This window comes from Uranotaenia lowii, chromosome 3 (genome assembly GCF_029784155.1).
Source record: "Uranotaenia lowii strain MFRU-FL chromosome 3, ASM2978415v1, whole genome shotgun sequence".
Classification (NCBI taxonomy): domain Eukaryota; kingdom Metazoa; phylum Arthropoda; class Insecta; order Diptera; family Culicidae; genus Uranotaenia; species Uranotaenia lowii.
The window spans coordinates 351,158,227-351,182,649 of NC_073693.1; the positions used below are offsets into that span (position 1 = coordinate 351,158,227).

At 40.7% G+C, this 24,423-nt stretch overlaps 1 protein-coding gene across 1 annotated transcript in view; it reads right to left on the reverse strand.

The window, feature by feature from the left end:
* Positions 1-24,093, reverse strand: part of LOC129756074 (antigen 5 like allergen Cul n 1-like) — a 41,518-nt gene extending 17,425 nt beyond the window's left edge. The window contains exon 1 of the mRNA XM_055752827.1: positions 23,937-24,093. Coding sequence (XP_055608802.1) covers positions 23,937-23,955 — 19 coding nt within the window. The 5' untranslated portion in view covers positions 23,956-24,093. The remainder of the gene's footprint in view (positions 1-23,936) is intronic.
* Positions 24,094-24,423: the final 330 nt, after the last annotated feature.

Sequence of the window (24,423 nt, forward strand, 5' to 3'; positions counted from 1 at the left end):
CACGCGTCTGTTCTTTAGGACGGGAGCGGCTCAAACAGGGTCTGTCTCGCAGCGAGCGGCTGTATTCATGAAATGCGGCTCCCGCCAGCTAAGTCCAAAATGGCAGCCCCATCGCGGGATCGGGACTTTAGGCTAACAACCTACTGCTCCCGGTTCATAAACTTGTTACGGAATCCGGAAAAAAATGACCGACCTGGAACTTTGGCGACGACTTTTAGCATGAAAACACGGACACGAATTGGAACTTGGAACGTTTTAACCCTTGCCCAAACTGGCACAACTTGCTAGAGAGGCTAGCCGCCTCTAGCTTGAAATTCTGGGACTGAGCGAAGTCCGTTGGCCTAATACTGGAGAACACAAGACACAGTCCGGACAAGTCCTGCTTTTCTCTGGCATACGAGGAGAACATGCTACTTGGGAAGGAGGAGTTGGTTTCCTGTTAAGCCCGCAGGCCTACGCGGCCCTCATTAGATGGGAACCGATAAACGAAAGAATAATCGTAGCCAGATTTAGAACACGGGTTAGAAACCTTACAATGGTCGAGTGTCATGCGCCAACTGACGTTGCCGACTTGCAGGAGAAAGAGCAGTTTTACAGTCAACTGAACAGCGTGGTAGAGAAAATTCCAAAGGGTGACATTCAAATTCATTTGGGCGACTTCAACGCAAAGATTGGCTCCGATAATCAGGAACTTGAGCGCATCATGGGGCGCCATGGCTTAGGACAGATGAGCGAAAACGGAGAGCTGTTTGTAAAATTTGGTGGCAACAACAACATGGTGATCGGTGGATCGCTCTTCCCCCATCGACCAGCACATAAGGTCACTTGGGTATCCCGAGATGGCCGAACAGAAAATCAAATTGACCACATCTGCATCAGCTGAAAATGGAGAAGGAGCCTTCTTTATTTCCGCAACAAACAAAGCGCAGATATTGCATCTGACCATCACCTCGTCCTTGGCGAGATACGACTGAGAGTTGCGCGAGTCCAACGGCGCGAGGAGAAAGTCGGGTGTCGATACGACGTCCGCCGGTTGGAGAATCCAGAGGTGAAAAGGGCTTACGTTGAACAGCTAGAATCATGCCTTTATCACGACGAGTCATGGTACTCTCGGTAAAGTTTGTGGAAGAAGAAGTGAATGGATGTCGGATGAAACTTGAGGATGGTCGATGATCGGAGAAAGGCGAAAGTCGGCATGCACCGGGTCAGCAAAAGCAGTCGCCCGCTTACGATATGCGGAGCTAGAAAAGGCAAATAAACTTGTAGACGAGACAAGAGAGCCTGGACAAACCCCCTAGCCGAAGAGGGAGGAAGAACCGCCGCCAATGGAGATATTTGATTACTTTATGACATTTCTCGCCAGCTCAGTGGTACAAGGACTAATGCAAAAATGCCGCTGAAAGACCGAGGTCAGTTATTGACCGATCGAACATATCAGCTCAAACGATGGACTGTGCACTTCGAACAACTCTTCCGAGTCACGAATAGCAATGGCCAACAGAACCCGCAGCTCGAAGCGCCAACAGTAAGTCGCATAAATGGCGTCAACTCGGAAGCGCCCTCGCTGGCTGAAATAGAAGCGGCAATCAAAAACATGAAATCCAACAAAGCACCTGGGATCGATTGCATCCCTGCTGAAATGCTGAAAGCCGACCCTGCCCTATCAGCACAAATGTTGCACCGTCTTTTCGCTGACATCTGGGATACTGCAACATTCCCGGCCGACTGGATGCAGGGTATCCTCGTAAAGGTCCCGAAGAAAGGAGACCTGACAGAGTGTGGTAACTGGCGAGGCATAACGTTGATCTGTACAACCCTCAAAGTACTCTGCAAAGTGATCCTGAACAGGATCCAGGAGAAAATCGACGCTAAATACACTCCGACGGCAACAAGCTGGATTCCGATCCGTACGATCATGTGTGGACCACATCACGAATCTACGAATCATACTGAAACAAATCAACGAATTCCAGGACTCTCTTCTGCTGGTGTTCGTTGATTTCGAAAAAGCATTCGACCGACTGAACCACGAAAACATATGGGCGGCTCTAAGGTGACGAGGGGTCCCAGAGAAACTAGTCCATCTCATCGAAGCACAATACCAGGCATTTTAGAGCAAGGTCTTGCACGATGGTGTCTTGTCTGAACCAATCCCGGTAACTGCTGGAGTGAGACAGGGATGTATCTGATCACCGTTACTTTTTTCTAATCGTAATGGATGAGATTTTGACTGGATCGATCGATTGTGCACCGAACCGAGGTTGCCGTGGAATCCTTCAACAATGGAGCAACTGAACGACCTTGACCTGACTGACGATATTGTTTTGCTCGCCCAAACACAACCGCATATGCAGAGCAAACTCGACGTCCTCACCGAAAGTTCCAAGGCAGCAGGTCTCAAAATCAATGTCGGAATGACCGAGTCGATGGAGATCAATACAAGAAATCCCTCCAGTTTCTTGGTACCTGGGCAACAAGTTGAGAAAGTGGAGTGCTTCCAGAATCTTGGTAGCCAGATAACGCCTGATGGTGGTACCAGGAAAGACATCGAAACCCGGATAAGAAAGGCCCGATTTGCGTTTGCGAGTCTCCGGAACATCTGGCGTTCACGCCAGATCTCTCTACGAACGAAAATCCAAATCTTCAACTCAAACGTCAAATCCGTATTGCTGTACGGGTGCGAAACTTGGTGTACTTATGCGGTAACGACGAGAAAACTGCAAGTATTTGTAAACCGCTGCCTGCGGAATATCCTCCGCGCTTGGTGGCCTGGCAACTGGATCTCGAATGAGGAACTACATCGCCGGTGTCAAAGGCCGCTAGAAATCGAGATTCGGGAACGTAAGTGGAGATGGATTGAGCACACGCTGCGAAAGGATGGAAACGAGATTTGCAGAGAGGCGGTAGTTTGGAATCCAGAAGTTCATCGAAGAAGAGGCAGACCCAGAAACTCGTGGCGGCGAAGCCTAGCCGCTGAAATCTGAACTGTCGACGAGAATCCTAACTGGGACCAGGTGAAGACACTGGCTCCGGATCGTCAACAGTAGAGGTCTTTTACCACGGCCCTATGCACCGGAGGTCGGCGCGGGATCATTAAGTAAGTAAAAGCTTCAATGATTGGAGTTTATGGAAACTTTGTTAAAGCTCGTGGTATGGTATGTTTAAAAAAAAGTGTCTTTGTACACAACACACTACTTTATAAATTTTGTGAACAACACTGTAGGTTTATAATATGATTTGCAAATACGGCGCATTAGTGCTAAACAATTTATAACATAATTTCTTAGTCAAGACAAGTTAAATAAAAAAAATATAATATTGAGCCGTTAGCGCTATGTTGGTTTTTAAAGTTTTAAAGCAAACATATAATATGGGATTCAAAGCAATATTTCAAATCAATTTTCTGGCTAATTGAAACCAATAAAATACGCTTGGTTAGCTAAACATAGAAAACATTAAATGAAAATCGATGTTTGATTTAACTCTCAAGGGCTGAGATTTTAACAAAAAGAAACGATCAAAACTCAGGTTTTCTAAGTATTTTTTTAAAGGGTTTCACGAATTTTTTAAAGAACATTTTTAAACGTACACAAAAATCGTTTAAAAGAATCCAGTTATGATTTTAAAAGAACAATTCATTTCTGATGCATGTGTCTAAGAAGCTCATAAGATCATAATCAAGAAATTAGTAGTAAGGCAGCTTAACAAAAGAAGCGATTTTACAATTACTCCAAATGGAAGGGCAAAAGTATTTGATCTATCTCAATATTCAATGGCACATTATTATTTCCGTCATATTCTTTTTTCTGCTTAGAACTCTATAAATCTTCCAGAAGCGCTCTTAACAGAATAAGTGAATTTATCAGACATTAGATAAAGTATGAATCATATCCTACTTTCTGGTGCAACGATCATGTTTTTTTTTGCTTCAGAAATTTTCACAGGGAATTTCAAACATCACGCGAGTCGACATAATATTTGAAAAAGATTTGTAAGCCGGCGCTAATTAAACCGCCTTTCGTTCTCTAGAAAAAAAAATTTCTTTAAAATGCATAAAAAATCATTAAAAATGCCATGAAAGGCAACTTTTTGATATTTGTTTATTAGATTTTATTTGGTTAATAAATGCTTTCCACAAGTGGTCGATTCCAGTCGGTTGCATAAGCTGGAATGCCATGCGTTTAATTGGAATGGTTTTTTCGTTGGTTACAATCATTATTTTTTTATTTTTAAATGCTATTAATCTGTTTCCTTACTCAGTTATTTGTTTGGATGGTTAAGAAACTATTTTCTACATATTTATTTAAACTCTACAAGGCTACCTAAGAATTTCAACTTCGTTTTTAAGGTTGACGCTACAAGTAAAAGCAAACATAGCTCGAATGCTATAAATAAAATCATGAAACTTTTTTCTGCAAAATTGACAAAACACTTTCGGTAATTCAAAAATACTAAATTTGTTGAAATAGGCCCAGTGGATCCTGAAAATTTTAATGCTGAATTTTAGTGTTTCCCAGCTTAGTTGTCTTTGCGGTGCTATATGTGTTAATGTTCAAAATAATCAAATATGTAGCTATTCAGATTTTGATAGTTTTGTTTCTAGTTTTTTGTATAATGTCCAGCAGATTTGAGATGTTTTTTCTGGCAAGCACATTAAGTCATTGGGGTTTTTTTTTTAAAGAATTTTGAGCTTGGGCATTTCAACGTTTGCGTTTGCGGAAATATAATTTCATAACTTGCATGTATTTAATCGTCTGATTACGAGCGAGACTTATCACATCAGAATAACATATTTCAGTGCTTAGTGTGGTCATAAATACATTTATCTCATTCTGTAAAACTTTCATTAGCCTAAGAAAAAAATATTATAATCAAAATCTTACAAGTCATGATAAAGGGTGATACGGTCAAAATTTGGTCAATATCAACATGACGTATTTCTTTCAATTTTGCATTTAAAAAACCTGAACACCCCTCATTTTGAAGGTGTGTGTGTAGAATGTTGCTCCTATTTTGATTTTGGAAATCACTCTTCAGTACCCAAAATCGCTAAAATCACCCCAAATCAACCGTTACAAATATAATTAAAGTGTTTGGGGAACGTTGGTCGACAGCCAGGAAGTCTGGATCGGGAGGAAAGCGAAAACCGGAAGCCGCTGAGACGACAAAGAGAGTTGCCGGTAGTTTCAAGCGAAACCCTAACCTCTCTCTCCGAGATACCGCAAATAAGCTGGGTGTATCGTCTACAATCGTGCATGGAGCTAAAAAACGAGCCGGGCTATCGACTCACAAGAAGGTAGTGACTCCAAATTGCGATGATAAACAAAATACGACGGCCAAAGCGCGATCCCGGAGACTGTATACGACGATGCTGACGAAGTTTGACTGCGTGGTAATGGACGACGAAACCGACGTCAAAGCCGACTATAAGCAGCTTCCGGGACAGGAGTTTTATACGGCAAAAGGAAGGGGAAAGGGCAAAGTTTGCGAAGAAATATCTGGTTTGGCAAGCCATCTGTACCTGTGGCTTGAAAAGCAGTATTTTCATAGCTTCCGGGACTGTCAACCAAGAAATTTACGTGAAACGTGGATAAACGTCTGCTGCCTTTCCTGAAGAAACACGGTTGTTCCGTACTGCTTTGGCCGGATTTGGGATCTTGCCATTACGGTAAAAAGGCCATGGAGTGGTACGCCGCCAACAACATGCAGGTGGTTCCCAAGGACAAGAACTCTCCCAACACGCCAGAACTCCGCCCAATTGAGAAATACTGGGCTATTGTCAAGCGGAACCTAAAGAAGACCAAAAAACTGCTTAGGACGAGCAGCAGTTCAAGGCAAACTGGCTTTCTGCGGCGAAGAAGGTGGACAAGGTGGCTGTACAAAATCTCATGGCAGGGGTTAAGCGTAATGCCCGGCAATTCGGATTTGGAAAAGGGGAAGCCTAACTGAATATTTTTGCTGAATTTTAAACTAATTAAACTTGAAAAAGAAATTTAGTTTGATTTTTTTAAATAAACGATTTTTCCGATTTACACGCGTTTTTCCGCGTTTTACACGCGTTTTCCGGCGGCCGTGGCCTAGAGGATAGCGTTCCAGTCTTCTAAGCCAGAGTCCATGAGATCTCATCCCGATCACGGCACACATAGTACTCTTTCTGTGGTCTGGTGGTTTTAGCATTTTTAAGATGCTAGCCATAATGTCGTGGAAAGATGTATGCCTTAGAGTTGAGTAAATTAGATCTCTTAAAAGAAACATGAAGTTTCACTGAGATCCTATATGTGTGTGTGTTCGTTTTTTGTTCGTTTTCCTTGACCAAATTTTGACCGTATCACCCTTTAATACATTCTTCAGAAAGATATTTTCAAATGAAAACTTTCATTCACAATCAACGTTAACGTTTCACGCTGAGATTCAAATAGGAAATACCTCACTCGATAAAATCTCAATCTAATGAGATTGCGCAACCTTGTTTAAGATAGAAATAAAATAAACAACTTCTTATCATTAACCTGATTAAACTGAACTGTCAACACTAGGTTCTCTATAAAAATGTTTTAAAAATGTACAACTGGCCTTTAACATTCATCAGGTATAACTGACAGTGTTTTAAAAAGTTGTGCTATGTTCAACTTTCTCTAAACTGGAAAACTTGTTTCATTGTTTTATTGTTCAAAAGTTTGCACAAATATTAAATATTCCATGGCATCTCTGCCCTCCAAAAAGTAGTTTTTCTGCTTGTGACTCTCAGGATGAGAAGGCGTCGACATTCAAGACAAGAACCGTTTGTGATGCTTATGATGAGATTACCTAACATCACACTGAGATTCAAAAAGGGAAAATCTCACTCAAAAAAATCTCAATCACATGAGATTTCGCAACCTTGCATCATTGACGAATTTTCTCCCTTCATTTCAGTTCCCCGACCCGTTAAAATTCGACGAGCTAAAATACGTTGCGACTCAACGTTCACTACAAAAACATAAATAAAGTGATTGGCTGCTGTTGTTGTTTTCTAACCGCTGGTTGGTGCACGCTCCGTTATTTTAACTCAAAATTTAACTCAAAATTGACCGACGTTCAAAACATAGTTCGATTCTATGAACTTAAAGTTAAGTACCCCCTTTTCCTCCTTGCGATGGTTCAAAATGGAGTTCGAACTGCGAACTCAAAATTGATCCCTTTTTTTCCTTCGGCGAGGGAGCAAAGCTGAGTTCGACCTTATGAACTAAAAATTGAACTCTCTTTTTGTCGGACTGAAAACACTTAGCGAGTTCAGTTCGAACCAGAAAAGCAACCAACGAACACGACGCAAAATTTTGTCGCTCCGGAACAATTGCCGGAAGGCTATGGAGGAACTTCATAATGGAATGTCCACTGTGTCAGCGTAAAATTTTGTCCGTCATTGTCATCATATCATATCATATGGTGAGCGGCTTGGAATGACCGGAAACTTCCGGATGTTATTTATTTCCCGTGGGAAGTAACATCCGGAAGTTTTCTTTGACCGGGGATGCCGAAACTATCCACCGCTCTGTGATTGCAATGCAATGTTCCGGAACAGCAACATCCGGGTACAAAAAAATTTAACCATTATTTAATTTCCTAAAAAGAAACAACCCTCGAATAAAAAGGATAAATTTAAGTTCGGCTGCCGAACTTAGTATTGACTATGCCTATCAGAACTTAGTTTTGCGATTGCCCAGTCGAACTCAATGTTGAGGGCTGCCACTGAAGTGCTGTTTTGAACAAAAACTACTTAATATTAAGTTTAAAAAAAAGGAGCGTGTGCGTCGATCAGCTGACAGATATGCTGCCAGCAGTGAGTCCAGCGGTGTTATTTGTAGGGTGTTTTACGTTCTAACAGTATTAAACATAGGCTTTGCCTTTTAGCTGATTAAAACAGTGAAATGTCATCCTACATCGACTCGAATTATTCTGAGTGGTTTTTTTCTGGTAAATCATTTGGTGACGAATACTCGATAGGTTCTAGATCAAATGGTTTCATATAAAGGTCAGAAACAATAATCTAAAGAGTCATTCTCGCTTACAAGATGCTTTTAGCTCGAAGTTCACTGTTTTTGATCTTGCTTGTACAAACCGCCAAAAGCTCAACGTATAAGTCCGTCCCATTTTTTGTGGATTTTATAAGACATCATTACGAGATCACCCCGGTGCAGCAAACTTTCAGCTGCTGGTTTATCCACGCTATTTCTGGCATGTCTTTTAACCAAGGGATTCTATCGGAAATCGTGCGATCGCCGAGTTTGGCTGATATTCCCCGAACGCTGATGGGAAACCGCGCCATATGTGACACCGAAAATGGTAGAAAACCTTCCCTGGTGGTGATTTATCTTAATGTGGATTCTAAAAAATCATTACCCGAATTCATTGGAAATTTGTTGATACTGTGTCCATTGGTGGATTCCAACAGCCCAGTTTTAACCATTTTCCAAGGTGATCCCAGCAATGTTCAGGACCTTGCGGAAATAATAACTCAACTTTTGTTCAACATGTTTTTTGTACACGAAGAAAACGTTTTCTTCGCTTTTTATGATGTTTTTCGACGAACATTTTCGTTCGAATACAGTTTCAATCCAAAGGTTGAATTCACAGACATAACTGCTGATATATATGGAAGAGTAGTGTCCTTTGGAGTTCCCCGAATGGGATCTGCCTTTTGTAAGGTTTTTCGACCAGGGCTCAATCCCACAGTGGGGGGTTCGATTTGTCAGTTGATCACAGAGACTGTTGGCCACATGAACGGATCAACATCGGCCGTTGTGAAGAGTTGCAAACCTGGCGAAAACTGTCTATTCAAGCTCATGCTCAACGATGACGGAACACACCAAGATTTGATCGTGAATCCTTCGCAGGTTGTTAAGATGGAAAAAAATACGTTTCACTTTACTGAACCGGTTAGATTGGTCGTTCTTGCCCCTAGAGGTAGACCATTGGAAACACACGAACTGTTCCAATATCCTTTCGAGGAGGAAGTTTGGATGCTTATGATACTGATTCTTGTCGCGTGCATAATCATAATGCTACTGTTTCCCAACCTTTTCCAAAACAATCTAATTCTGCTTCCACTCTGCGGCTTTGAACGTTACAACTTACACCAAACTAAACTCCACGAAAAGGTAACTCAAATTGGTTTGATTGTACTGTTCTTTTTCCTAACGAATGCCTTCGAGAATAAATTCATGTCACTGATGACTAGCCATCCACGAAAAGCAAATCCACGAAATTTGGCCGACCTAAAAGCGATGGGAGTGAAGATAGGAGTTGGAATGGCAACTTCACAGGAACATACCCTGGTCAAACGCTACAACGATCCCGATTTTCGGTCACTCGTTGTTGTAATTGAAAACTTCCTCACAGAAAATCCCCTGACCAATGCTCGAATAATAGAACATCAATCGGCAGAAATGATGATTCATCACAAGCACCATCTTGATCCCCAAACGGGAGACACTCTGTTTCGCGTTCTACCCGACTATCAAATCGAGATGAAGATCAACGGAATTCTGCTCTACACATGCAGTCCCTTCAAGGCGAGATTTTTCAGAACCGAACGAAACTTTTTCGAAACTGGTCTGATGCAGCTTTGGTACCGCCGAAGTTTGTTCAGTGATATGGATGGTCAGGCGGCGGCCAATACTCAGAAAGATTCAACGGTGAACCGGAAACTGAACATCCGGGGACTGCAACCTGTATGGATAGCACTAGGAATAGGATGGATCGCTGGAAGTTTGGCCTTTGGGGTCGAACTGATCTGGCGCAGATTTGTGGCCGCTTTTAGAAAAGTGCACGCCAATTGTGCACTTTCAAGCCGAGAAAAGTATTTTTTCCGGAAAAATTTTGAAGTAAGCCACACAGACTGTAAGAACGAATTATGCGGAGATTTTCAGAGTAGCTGCACCAATGGTGTAATCGAACGATGGTCCTAAAATTGATGCTTTGGGCTTAAGGAAAAAAAGTCTGAAAATATGTCATGGTATTTTTTTTGCTTTTTTACAGAAAGGTTAAGTTATCGGTCATTAATTATGGGTCTTAGACCTAACTTTATAGGCACCTATCGAATCGACGACTCGACGAGTTCTAGCGATGGCTGTGTACTAGTGTGATTTTTTGTACTCTTTGTGCTCGTCGTTTAAGTGAAACTGGGTTGCACAATTAAATTGATTTTATCATAAAAACTGGATTTTTTCTTCCCTTAAATCTATAAATGAAAAACAAAAACAATATTGTTTCAAATTTTGTTTTCCATGGTAAACATCATAAAAATGATCACTCCAATAAAGGTATTTTGCGTGCAGGAAAAAACCAAAATATGGCGCCAATAATCTAGAAGCATTGCCTACTTGTGACGTTCCAGTCATTGAGTAGTCTCGGGACATTAAAGAGGCTACTGTAGTGTCTTTACGGGACATTCTATTCATAATTTAGTTACTTTAGAGCAAGTTCACTGGAGTTGATAAAAAGTGGTAGAAATTTTGACACTTACGGCACATTTTGAAAATTTTGCCATGTGAAAACATTTTCAAGAACTGTGGCCTTCTAGTTTTTTTACAACACGTGTTGTATTTTCGCATGCTGTGATGCAAAAATAGCAATATTTCTATCACATACGGCTGAAATAGAAACAGTGTTGTAAAAACATATAACGCCCCAAGATCTTGAACACATTTTTGCATGGTAAAATTTTCAAAATGTCAAAATTTCTATCACTTTTTCCCAACACCAGTGAACTTGCTCTTAGTAAATTATAATAAACGAGCTGACCCGGTGTGCTTTGCTACACCTGTTGTAACGTTTTAATGTTGCAAAAAAAAAAAAAGTTTTAACCTCATTGACCGAAAGGTCCCAAAAAATGAAGGCTTAAGCGCCAAATTTTATGATAAAAATTTGCCAAAATTTCCGTTTTGTTGCCCTGTGGCTAGCGGGATGTCGTGGTCCGCAGCTTGATTTAAGGACACTTGCCTATTTAAGTATGAACATTTTAATCTTCACAAAATTACAATAATAGATAAATTTGGCCAAAATAAAAAAAAAAATCACAACGAGAGCGCTCACGAATCGGCTTCAGGACCGGCAATTTAGCGGCTTCCGTTGGCTGATCCGGATTTGGCAAGCATTTTCGGAAACAGGCGATGTAAGCGCTGGTGAATTTGGGTGATGATTTTGCATTAGTGCAAGTGGGATGCAGCTATAATTTCACCCAACTTTTGACAGTTCTAAAGGGGTTTTTTTTAAGGAGAGAAAGAATAACTTTTCGATTCCATCGCCCATTGTAAAAAAAAGGCCGCTGGTGTTCTGTTCAAGACCAAGGTTCTTAGATACACTAGGTTCTCCGACTTTCACAGTAAGTAGGCGAGGAGTGAGCGGGGCTCTCAATGAGTTTGTTTATTTTTTGCTCAGCTTTTCTGTGGTTTGTTGGTAAACAAACTTCATGAGTTCCGTATAGTTGCATAGCCTACATAGCCAAAATGGCTGAATCGGGAATTCGTTATTCGGGAACACCTCCTGAATATATACGCACCTTGTTCAAGACCACGGCTTATTTAGAAAGTCATCACACATCCAAATAGTCTTAAAACTTACGCGGCCTTTTCGGCTGTCAAACTCCGGCTGGAGACAGCGATCGAATTCATTTGGACCTCTTTCAGAATCCAAATGATTGGCAATGAAAATTGCCGATTCCGCGCAGGGTGGTCTAACAACGGGTGGAACGGGCCTCGACACCCTGATCGCTCCCACGCTCTCCTCCTGTACATCGTGCTGCACTCGCTGGCTTCGTTGGATCATCGTCCCGCACACCAAAACACAGGAACAGACGGCACCAACAGCAGCAATGTTCACTGTTAACCAGCATAAATTAAACACATGGTCGCACTGTCGACCACTCGGGAGAAGGCCCAGAAACTTTATGATGATCACGCGCAAGATCGGCTGCCCTTTTATCATTTCTTTTCTTGGATATTTCACCGGTCGACGATCGAAGTTTTTCCCGTCTCTCGAGTTTCTCTGCTTGTTCGTTTAGCAAATGTTTTTCCGAACTCGAGGGCTGTCGGCGTTTCATGTTTCATTCTGTGCTCGACCGTTGAGCAGACAAGTTCAGTCGTGCTTTTTGAGTTTCAAGTGACTTAAGTTGTGTTCCCCTACCGTCGCCCAAGATGGGCAAAGGGAAGAAGAGTAATAACTCCAAAAGGAAGAAAGCGGCTGATGCCGAAGGTGGCAAGCAATCGTCGGACTGTGCCTCTTCGAAACGGAAGCGTCCTCCAAGCCATGCTCGCTCGAGAAGCGACCGCTCATCGCGTGGATCCGAGAGTATGGAATCTGCTAGTGAGACCAGTGCAGCTCATTTCACTCCCAGCGTGGCCCATTCCCGTTCCTCAGCGACCAAGCCTGTAAAGGATGAATTTGACCGGGTCACAAAGATTCTGAAGGATTCCAAAACGGAGTTCTTCACCCATGACATTCCCGGCGAAAAACCGTTCAAGGTGGTCATCAGGGGTCTTCCAAACATCTAAACCGAGGTGATTGCGGCTGAAATCAAAAATCGCTACAAGCTGGTTCCCATCGGAATCTTTCGTATAATACGGAAGAATGAAAGCTCCCGAAAACATCCGGATTGTCTCTTTCTGGTACATTTTCAGAAAGGGACAGTTACGCTGAACGCCCTACAAGCTGTCCGATCGCTTTTTTCGATTATCGTCTGGTGGGAACCGTACCGTGGTGGGCATCGTGATGTCACCCAGTGCCAGCGGTGCTTAAGTTTTGGTCATGGTACCCGAAACTGTTTCATCGCACCTAGATGCAGTATCTGTGCCCTAAAACACTCAACAACCACCTGCCCGGTGGCGGAAGCAGCTGAATTCAAGTGTGTTAACTGCGGAGGGGCTCATCAGGGTTCGGACCGCCAATACCCAAAACGCGAAGAATACAAACAGATCCGAAATAATGCATCAACCAACCACCAGCCAGGCCGAAACAGGATTCGAGCTCCCCCGGCGTTCACTGATGTGAATTTTCCTGCTCTGCCAACGCGTGGCTCGGTCCCCAAGCCATCTGCCCTACCTCCCGTTGGTTCATCATCATCTCCCCCTGGATTCCAATGGCAAGCAGCTCCATCAAACAACCAATCCCATCTGTTCTCTACGGACGAACTGATGGAAATCTTCGTCAACATGACTACGCAATTGTCGAAGCAATCCCGAACAGATCCAAGTGCTCGGAAAATTTATCATCCAATATGGCGTCTAAACCACTAACCATCTTTACTTGGAACGCTCGCTCTATTAGAGCGAAAACCATCGCGCTTGCCGATTTTCTTCGTAAGCATAACATCGATGTGGGCCTCTTGACAGAAACCCACCTGAAGTCAGGCGACAGCTTCTGGTTGCCAGAACACAACATCGTACGACTTGATCGCACCAGCTCCAGGGGGGGTGGTGTTGCGATCATCGTAAGAAAGGGTATCCGGTACCTTATCCTGCCACACTTCCGCTCTACTGTGATAGAGTCCCTCGGTGTAGAACTACAGTCATCATCCGGTATTATTCAAGTCATCGTTGTGTACTGCCCCCGTCAGTGTACAGCCAGCAACGACTTAGCAGCCCAATTCAAGCGAGACTTGACGACCATCACTCGCAACAGCTCCCGTTTCGTCGTGGGTGGCGATCTGAACGCTCGTCACGAAGCATGGCACAACTACCAGCAAAACCAAAATGGGCGACTGCTGTTCGACTACTCCCAGCACGGACTGTACACGGTACACATTCATCTCTCCAGCGGGAAATCCTTCCACGCTGGACTTCTTCCTAACGAACATCGGCCTATCCAAGCCGGTGACCTACAACTTCCTCAGCTCCGATCACCAACCGGTGGTGGCAGAAGTCGATTCCAACGTTACTGGGTTGTGAACTGGGTTCACTTCAGCCGTATGGTGGACCGCAATATCGACGAGAACCCACGGTTGAACTCCGAAGAGGACATCGACCTGGCAATCGCGGGACTACAACGAGCCATATCCGTGGCAGACAAGGCTCTGGTACGGCGTGTTCCTGTGAGGGGTAAGTTTGTAGCCATTGATTCCCATACCCAGTTGCTTATTAGATTGCGGAATTTGCGTAGACGCCAATTTCAGAGGTCCGATGATCTTAATCTTAAACAACATATGACCGATCTGAATAGGCAGATTGCCTCCAGGATGACTGCACTCCGAAACGAAAATTTTGAGTGCATCGTGAAAAATCTGGATGATCGCTCCAAGCCTTTTTGGAAAGTAGCCAAAGTTCTTAGGTTCCATCCCAAACCTGTTCCTCCTCTTAAAATTGCTGATTAAATTCTTGTCACCCCTGAAGAAAAGGCAAATGCCATAGCCGACCATATTGCATCGCATTTGCTTGGCTCTAACGTCCAAAGCTCGCTAGAATCTCAGGTTGCGCAATGCGTCCACAATTTAGATTCCTCCCCTTGTGTCGTCCCTCTATCAGACAAAATCTCTGCTGACCAGATTTGCTCAGCGCTGAAGTTTTCCAAAAATATGAAGGCCCCTGGGTTTGATGGTATCTTTAACCTAATTCTTAAAAAGCTCAGCAACAAAGTATACCAACTACTTAGTACTATTCTTAATAAATGCCTGGAGCTTCACTACTTCCCGATAAGCTGGAAAATAGCCAAAATCATCCCCATCCGTTAACCTGGAAAAGATCCAACATTGCCTTCAAGCTACAGACCAATAAGTCTCCTTTCAGCGCTGAGCAAACTTTTTGAGAAGCTTATACTAAAACGGTTGCTTAAGTTTGTGGAGGAACACAACATTATCCTTCCTGAGCAATTTGGTTTCAGGAAAGGGCATTCAACCTCACACCAACTAGTTTGGGTGGTAAACAGCATCAGAAGGAACAAAAGTGTATCTAAGTCTACAGCCATGGCCCTACTAGACGTCGAGAAAGCGTTCGACAATGTTTGGCATGATGGACTAGTTCACAAGCTATGCTCACTCAATTTCTCTGTATATCTCTTAAAAATCACCCGAAACAATCTCCAGCATAGGTCGTTTAGGGTGTCGTTAAATAGTTGCTTATCGGACATCATCTCCATCCCGACAGGTGTTCCGCAAGGTAGTTTGCTGGGCCCACTACTCTACATCATCAACACCTCTGACATTCCTCTCCTTGGGGACTGCTGCATGTTTTACCTTTATGCGGAGGGGGGGGGGGGGGGGGGGGGGATAAAAGCTCTGTGAAATCACAAACAAACTGCAACGATCCCTAAACACCTTTGCAAACTATGCGAAAACATGGAAAATCAAAATCAATGCCTCCAAGACTCAAGCAATTATGTTTCTCCACAAAAAATCCCCAAAACTTAAACCTCCATCCAACTGTACGGTAATCATGGACTGCACAAGGGTCCAATGGTCCACTGAGGTCGTTTACTTAGGACTAATGTTTGACGAAAAACTGCTTTTTAGATCACATATCGAAAGAACATTGACAAAGTGTCATTCGTTAATAAGGTGTTTATACCCGCTGATAAATCGCAAATCCCGCCTCTCTGGGATAAATAAATTGGCTGTCTACAAGCAAATTATTTCACCTGCAATCTTCTACGCTTCTGTGGTGTGGGGATCTTGCGCTCAAACTCATACACCCAAAATAATCTGCACGTAGTGGCTACGTGAAAAACTACATAATTTTTATCCAATTGATTTTCACGTAAATGCTACGAAATCAATATGTAAACACGTCCCTATAAGAATTGGTGCTTCCTGGGAAGCACCTACATTTTACGTGATTTTTTTGTGAGTTCAACGCGGTATGTTTATGAAAGCTATGGGGAATGTTTTTAATATCGGAATGAAAATAAGGGGGTTTTTTACTTCTTACTTTTGTTATTTTTCATTAGATTAAAAAAACTTTTTTTTTTGTGAATAAAGTTTATTTTCACAAGCTTTGCACAACACATTTATCACTAACACTACACTTATTAAATATAAAAAAAAAAAACATTTATTTTTGTACATCCAGAATCACAGCTTTCTTTTAGGAATCCTGTAAAAATTGAAAAGTATTCATTAAAAACAAAAGTATTTTTTGAACAAAACATATTTTACCTTGTCGCGAATAGTGTTCCGTTGAACATCTTATTCGGATAGTCCCACCAATGAAGCCATTGAAGTCCAGAGCCATTGCTATCAGAAAAATTAAAAAAAAAACAAAAATCAGCTGATTACAATTAACCATCATAATCACTTACCAAAACGACAAATCCACAACAGATTAAATCCTCCTTGCTAACATGTTTCGCTGATGACAAAAGACGCAACGGCTTCAAAAATTTTCACAACAGCAAACAATGACAGACCTCTATTTCATTTTCCAATATGAATGCACCACCAAATGCTGGAGGAAAATGCACAAAACGGATTTGAAATCATCCACTTAGACTTTACGTGAAATTCACGAGTCAGTTATGTGGAAGTATAGTAGTTACTACCGGGGTGTCCTGGATACACTGTGGTTACTACAAGTTCACGTAGAATCGATATAATGCATCGAAATCTTTGTTTACGTGAAAAATCCCGTAGAAATAATTTCCAAATTCTTTTGGGTGTAGGAACAAACTGCAAGTCGTCCAAAACCGAATCTTGAGGATGATACTGGATCGCCCTTTCTACACAAGAGTTTCCGAACTCCACAACGATGAAGGAGTGCAAAAATTGGATACTAACATTAATGAAACAAAAAACAATTTTATATGCAACCAATCAGAATACGCTTTGATAAACACTTTGTACATAGAAAATTATAATCCAAACTTTTAGTCTTTAGTAGCTTTATGTTGTATATAGTAGCTTTAGGTTGTACATAGTAGTTGTAAGTAGTCGTTTTTAAAATTCCTCAAATTTCTCATTTCACGGATGTGATAAATTCTTGCAAAATCTGATAGAATCAGGAAAATACAAATAGCTTAAAAAATTCCAATCATCAAAGTTGAAAAGGATATCCTGTGTCTCTTAGAGTATAAATATGTAACATTGTAACAAAAATTGAAATAAAAGTACATTTTTAAGTCAAGTTCCGAACTCGAGTCATGGTCAAGACGCGGACGCGAGCAGACGCTTTTAGTGTCGCTTCCCGACAATTTATCGACTACTTCTTTTTATTAAATAACGGAAACTACAGTTGCGTTCGAAAAAGAATGAAATCGCGTGAAGCTGCGCACCCACTTCCAACTTTGACAAGCTGCCATTTCTCTCACGGTTGATATTTTTTCATGAAAATTTCACACAATCTAGTTCAACTATCCAACTAACACTCCACAAAATTTGAAGTCTTTGCAATGACGGAAAACAAAGATACAGCTATTCCCGTAAAAAAGGGAAATTTGGAGTTGCTTCACTAAATTTGCTGTATCTTTGACAGTTTTCATTGGAAAATCTTGAAATTTGGTCCAAAGTTGTAAAAATGTTTGATCTAATACCATTTTTGATCACGTTCATCGATTTTGACGAAACTTGGCCTGGTATTAAATCAAACATTTTTACATCTTTGGACTAAATTTCAAGATTTTTTAATGAAAATTGTCAAAGATACAGCAAATTTAGTGAAGCAACTCCAAATTTCCCTTTTTTATAGCTGTATCTTTGTTTTCCGTCATTCTAAAGACTTTAAATTTTGTGGAGTGTTAGTTGGATAGTTGAACTAGATTGTGTGAAATTTTCATGAAAAAATATCAACCGAGAGAGAAATGGCGGCTTGTCAAAGTTGGAAATGAGTGCGCAGCTTCACGCAATTTCATTCTTTTTTGAACGCAACTGTATCTCGTAAAGCTGGTTAAAATGGACAAAACGCGTAAAAACACAGTGAAAATTGTATTTGCGACCACAGCAAAAGTGCCAGCGCATTTGGATGTTCTCAAGTTTTTGATGAACATCTTGAAGTTACCATCAACATGTGTCCACTCAATTTACAAGGATGAAAACGATCATTGCTTTTCATCAAGTTTCTTGATAAATTTGGCTTCAGTCAGTTTGTGGCAAACATGGTGGAGGAATACGCTTATAAATACGGTGATAGACAGACTGTTAATGTAAAAAAGAGCTAGCCAATCGTCTCTTCAGGTATGTCCGTATTTTTTATCTCTCCCCGGAAACCGAAGATAGAGAGATCTCAGCCGTGCTTAGTAAATTCGGAATTATTAGACAACACGTCCGAGAGCGGTACCCTCTTGAGTATGGATATCGGTATTTAGTTGAATAAGAGGAGTCCATATTGAAATCACGAAAGAAATCCCCGCAAACCTCTTCATTCGCCATTCGAAAGCTCGTCTTTATTATGACGTCCTAAAAAACAAATGTTTCCATTGCAACAAAGAAGGTCATATGAAAGCAGATTGTCCGAAACTACAAAACATTCAAGGCCGTTTGGATAATGCAAGATCGCCGTCAGAATCGCTTGGAAAAGAAGGAACGTATAGGAAAATTTTTGCAGCCGCCGTTGCTAATAATAACACTAGTTTACAAAATTTTAAAAAAATCGTGAACTTGATTAACTGACCAACATTTTTAATGTAAAATCGGGCGCTGAATCCGAAAATGAAATTCAAAAAAATCTCAGTAGAACCGTTTTTGAGTTATGCTCCAAATATGAAATTTCGGAAAAATTAAAAAAGTTCTTGTACTTAGATTAAAATATCTCGGACGGCATAACAGTAATTTGAAATCTCTCTTTTGCATATTGAAGGTGAATAAATTTTCTATCGATCATCCGAATACTGTTTTTGCGTTTGACTAACAGTATTGTTGATATTAGTGACTTTATAAGGAAAAAAATTATAAAAAACGCATTTTTTTAGAGAAAATTTTGTTTCTACGAAAGTTTTAAACTCGATGATAGCATTTAAAAAATCTGATTTTCTTTTGCACTTAAATGTCAATTTAAAACAAAAATTTCAAGTGGTTATTTATTAAAATAGGTTGAAATTTGAAGAAGTTATGGCTACTTTACCATAACTGTAATTTTTGCAGTTTTTAATAATTTAACGAACCGCAGTACACTTATCGTAGCATAGGAAGAATGAAACATGATAAATCTCACTCGCACCAAGTCAAAATTATTTATTAGCTTACCAGAAGGTCTCATGCCAAGTTTCAGGAAGATCTGACCATAGGAAGGGGTTGCTTGAGTCTCAAACGTGAATAAAATTTTGAGGTATTTTGCCCGGAAGGAACGAAAAATACTGGTTTTTCATCAATAACTTTTTTCATCACTAGCTGATTGTTTTTTATGGTTGATTTTCTTAAAGCCTAAGTTGAGACAAATATTTCACCCGAAGACTGTAACTCGATTGGATTTGAAACAGAAAAGTTATTGCGGTTTAAAGGCCGCAAATTTTGTCCAACACGCAATGAGTACTTTTTACCCATTGCGATTTATACGACAATTTTCGACCAAAATACAATCTTTGAACCGCAATAACTTTTCTGTTTCAAATCCAATCGAGTTACAGTCTTCGGGTGAAATATTTTTCTCAACTTAGGCTTTAAGAAAATCAACCATAAAAAACAATCAGATAGTGATGAAAAAAGTTATTGATGAAAAACCAGTATTTTTCGTTCCTTCCGGGCAAAATACCTCAAAATTTTATTCACGTTTGAGACTCAAGCAACCCCTTCCTATGGTCAGATCTTCCTGAAACTTGGCATGAGACCTTCTGGTAAGCTAATAAATAATTTTGACTTGGTGCGAGTGAGATTTATCATGTTTCATTCTTCCTATACTATGATAAGTGTACTGCGGCTCGTTAAAACTGCAAAAATTACAGTTATGGTAAAGCAGCCATAACTTCTTCAAATTTCAACCTATTTTAATAAATAACCACTTGAAATCTTCGTCTTAAATTGAAATTTAAGCGCAAAAGAAAATCAGATTTTTTAAATGCTATCATCGAGTTTAAAACTTTCGTAGAAACAAAATTTTCTCTAAAAAAATGCGTTTTTTATATTTTTTTTCTTCATAAAGTCACTAATATCAACAATACTGTTGGTCAAACGCAAAAACAGTATTCGGATGATCGATAGAAAATTTATTCACCTTCAATATGCAAAAGAGAGATTTCAAATTACTGTTATGCCGTCCGAGATATTTTAATCTAAGTACAAGAACTTTTTTAATTTTTCCGAAATTTCATATTTGGAGCATAACTCAAAAACGGTTCTACTGAGATTTTTTTGAATTTCATTTTCGGATTCAGCGCCCGATTTTACATTGGAAATGACTGTCAGTTTACTGAGTTCAAAAATGCTGTAAACTAGTGTAATCGTCACGAAACTCAGCCGCCTCTATCCTTCACTGCCCTACCTGTTAAAAACTCCAGAATCGCTTCGAACCCGAGCACGAGCTTTGAAGATATGCCGAAGGATAAAACGACACTCGAGATGCCAGCATCGTCAAAAGATAAAAGCTCCGAGGTGGTAGCGAATACAGACGAACGAGAGGACCCGAATGACGACGCAAACTTCGTGCATGTTACGGAGAAGCGTGATCGGATTCCACAATCAACTTCGGAAAGCAGCCCGAACCGGATGGTACGACGCGTGCTCCCGCACCAAATCGTTGATAGAAGTCAGTTGATAGAGTATTGCGTTGACGAAAATTTCGAATGTAAGCGACTGAGGAAAGCATTTCCGAACGCTAAATCAAAAAATGAATCCTCTGGACTCGACATTGCCTAGTGTCATTAAAACCTAACCTCAAACAACAAATTGTTGCTTGTTCTAGAGTTCATAAGGTGTATAGCCAGTACCGAGGCTTTGGGACAGATGATTTCTGATGAACGATAAAACTTATGAAAACCCCTATTTCAAACAAACTCCAGCGTTTGAATCCAATACCATGTCTGCTCTTGGAGTGGTCACGAGGTTATTGAATTTTAATTTTTGATTTTTGGTTTTAACTATTCTAAATCTTCATTTATGCTAACATGACAAGCAGCTAAGAATTTCATGCAAAAAGTTATAACCATTTAAAAATAAAAAATCTGAATCCATTAAAAAATATTCAAAAATGGCAGACTTTACTTGCTGAAGCTGTTAATAATTGCATGGAATGTTTTTGAAAAGGCTATATAAATCAATAAACTCTCTGGCAATATGAAGCAGTTTTTTGAGATTTTTTATTTCCATCCTACTGTTACACAGCTTTCAAATAAGAAATCCAAAAACGATAAAATTAAAAAAAAATGTTTTGAAAACAAAAAAATTATATAACATTGAATATCTTTTCTGGGGTACAACAAAGGTGTTTTATTCACATGAAATGTATTGCAAGAATCAAGGAATATTTTTCATCCAAAGATATATTTTTGGGACTTTCAGAACGTCTCTTGCGATTTTAAATGAAAAATTTTATTTTCCCATGCAAATTTCCATACAAAATTAAAATTCGCTACGCTAATTCAGGACTGGGTGAATCGCTTCCAACATTTTATTGCTATTTCTGGCAGCAAAAATATCCAAAAAAAAGTTATGGAAGGTTTAAAAATTTAAGAATTTTAAATTTCACTACAAAGTCTGCAGCGCGGCAAACTAATATTTATAGTTGAATGTGAAAAAATCAACTACACCTTGACGATTGCTATAATTAACTGAAATAATTGTTACAACAGCCGTCTTTTCTCTCCGTGAAAAAATCCGGGCTTTTTCCAACGAAATCCAGGCAAACGGGCCGGACCGGAAATTGCGTATCAAATATCCGGGCATGTTCGGATAACTCCGGGCAATCTGGCAACCTTACCCTGAGAGCTTTTTTCTTTAAAAAAAAAAACAAAGATGAGTATTGAATTTGAATAACTTATTCACCAGGTTTAAGAGGGTACATTTATTTTTTTCTGCTGACATTAATGCACTCAGTGCAAAGATGTTATCCCTTCGAAGTGCATCGGTTTTGATTTTGTTTGTAACGGCGTCCAAGGGTTCAACGAATGTATCTGTTCCGTTTATCGTTGATTTTATATCGAATCATCACAGAAGCACTGCTGAACAACAAACCTACAGCTGCTGGTTTATCCATTCCGTTTCTCGGATTACTCTCGAGCAAGGAATTCTGGGAGAAATAGTGGGTTCTCCGGATTTGGCCAACATTCCTCGGACGTTGATGGACAAACGAGCCATTTGTGACATCGACAGGGGTAGAAAACCTTCCCTAATTGTGATTTATTTCAATGTCGATGTGTCCTACTCGGTGCCGGAATTCCTGATCACGCTGTTGATGATGTGTCCACTGGTGGAACCGTACAGCCAAATTTTAGTCATTTGCGAGGGCGATCCCATTCGAATGCATTACCTTGCCAAAGAAATAACACTTCTTTCGTGGAATACGCGTTTCGTTCATGTTGGAAACTATTTTTTCGCTTTTTACAATGTTTTCAGCAGACAATTTTCATTTGAATACCGTAACGATCCGGGCGATTTATTCCAGGACATAACCGAAGATATTTACGGAAAAATAGTGTCCTTTGGTGCACACCTCAAAAGTTCTGCCTGGTGCACGGTGATTCGAGCAGGACTCAACCCACTAGTGACCGGGTCGATTTGCCAATTGATCGTGGAAACTGTTCGGCATATGAATGGATCAACAATGGCCATTGTCAAGGAATGCAAAGATGGCGAACACTGTCGGAACAAGCTCATGTTCAACAATGACGGAACCAACCAGGATTTAATTGCCGATGCATCGGAGGTTATTCGAATTGCAACGAATACTTTTTACTTTTCTGAACCGATTCGAATGATCATTCTTGCCCCTAGAGGTAGGCTGCTGGAAACCCACGAACTGTTCCAGTATCCTTTCGAGCGGGAGGTTTGGATGCTTGTGGCACTGATTTTGCTCTCATGCTTCATGATAATGTTGCTGCTTCCCAATCTTTTCCTGAACAATCTTATCCTGCTTCCGCTTTGTGGCTTTGAACGTTACAATTTACACCGGACAAAATTTCACGAAAAAATGACCCAAATTGCTTTGATAGTTTTGTTCTTTTTCCTAACGAATGCCTACGAGAACAAATTCATGTCACTGCTGACCAGCTACCCTCGAAAACCGAATCCACAAAATTTGGCCGACTTAAAGGCGTTGGGAGTTAAAATAGGGGTTGGACTTCCAATTACCCAGGAACATACCCTGGCCAAACGATATCAGGATCCCGAATTTCGATCCCTGGTTGTGGTACTGGAAGATTTTAATTATCAAAATCCCCTGACCAATGCCAAAATAACTGAGCTTCAAACGGCCGATATGATGATACATTACAAACACAACCGGGACCCCCAAACGGGGGAGACTCTGCTGAGCGTTTTACCCAATTATCAAATCGAGATGAAGATCAACGGAATTCTGCTGTACATCAGCAGTCCCTATAAGGCGAGATTTTTTCGAACCGAGCGAAACTTTTTCGAAACTGGCCTGTTGCAGCTTTGGTATCAACGCTGCCTATTCAGCGATATGGATCGCATGGAAGCGGCAGCTACCCAGAAAGCTTTAACAGTGAACCGGATTCTGAAAATTTGGGAACTGCAACCGGTGTGGATAGCCCTGGGAGTCGGATGGGTTGCCGGCAGTTTGGCTTTCGTGTTGGAATTGGTCTGGGGCAGACTTGGTCTTGCTTTAGGTAAAGTCCAGGGTAGATTATTGGAATTGAATAATATTTCCTCACGTTAAAAGTTCACTGAAATTTATACTCTACAACTTGCGCACATAAAAAAAGTCAAAAATAAATTGAAGTTTGCTGCTTAGCGTGTTTGATTTGTTAAAACTACATTAGTAAACTTTGTCGAATGTGAATTTATGTTCCTTTCTTTCACAAAGGTAAAGTTATCACCCGATTGATGGTATCCCTAGCTAACTTCAAACAATTTAGCTAAATTTACTCACTTGAGCTGGCTCTTTTCATACTGGACGCCTTATAAAGGATTCAAATCCTTTTGAAGAAAACTCAGTCGATACTTCACAAACCACTCACTTTTTCAAACCTTCCGTTCCGAACAAGTCCACCGAAATACTGAGATCCCGGTACGGGTCACACCAATTTTATAGAAAATCGTAGATCATATTGGTAATTGCTGCGATCTTTTTTCTCCCGTTTTCATTTTGAACCAATTTCAAGGGATCAGCCATTCATTGTTGTTGTCGATCGATAAGTGAAGATGAGCTGGGGTAGATTTCGGATGTACCGAGAATTACTCACGCATTCACGAATGGGAGGCGACTTATTGTTGTTTTAAGTAGAACATATTGGATCGAAAAGATTGGATCAAAATGCCCGCTGGATAGATTGCCATAATTTCAGCATTGTTAAACTTAACATCGATTATCATCTTACGAGCTAGGAGGTCGTTTTGTATAAAATTATACGTAGGTG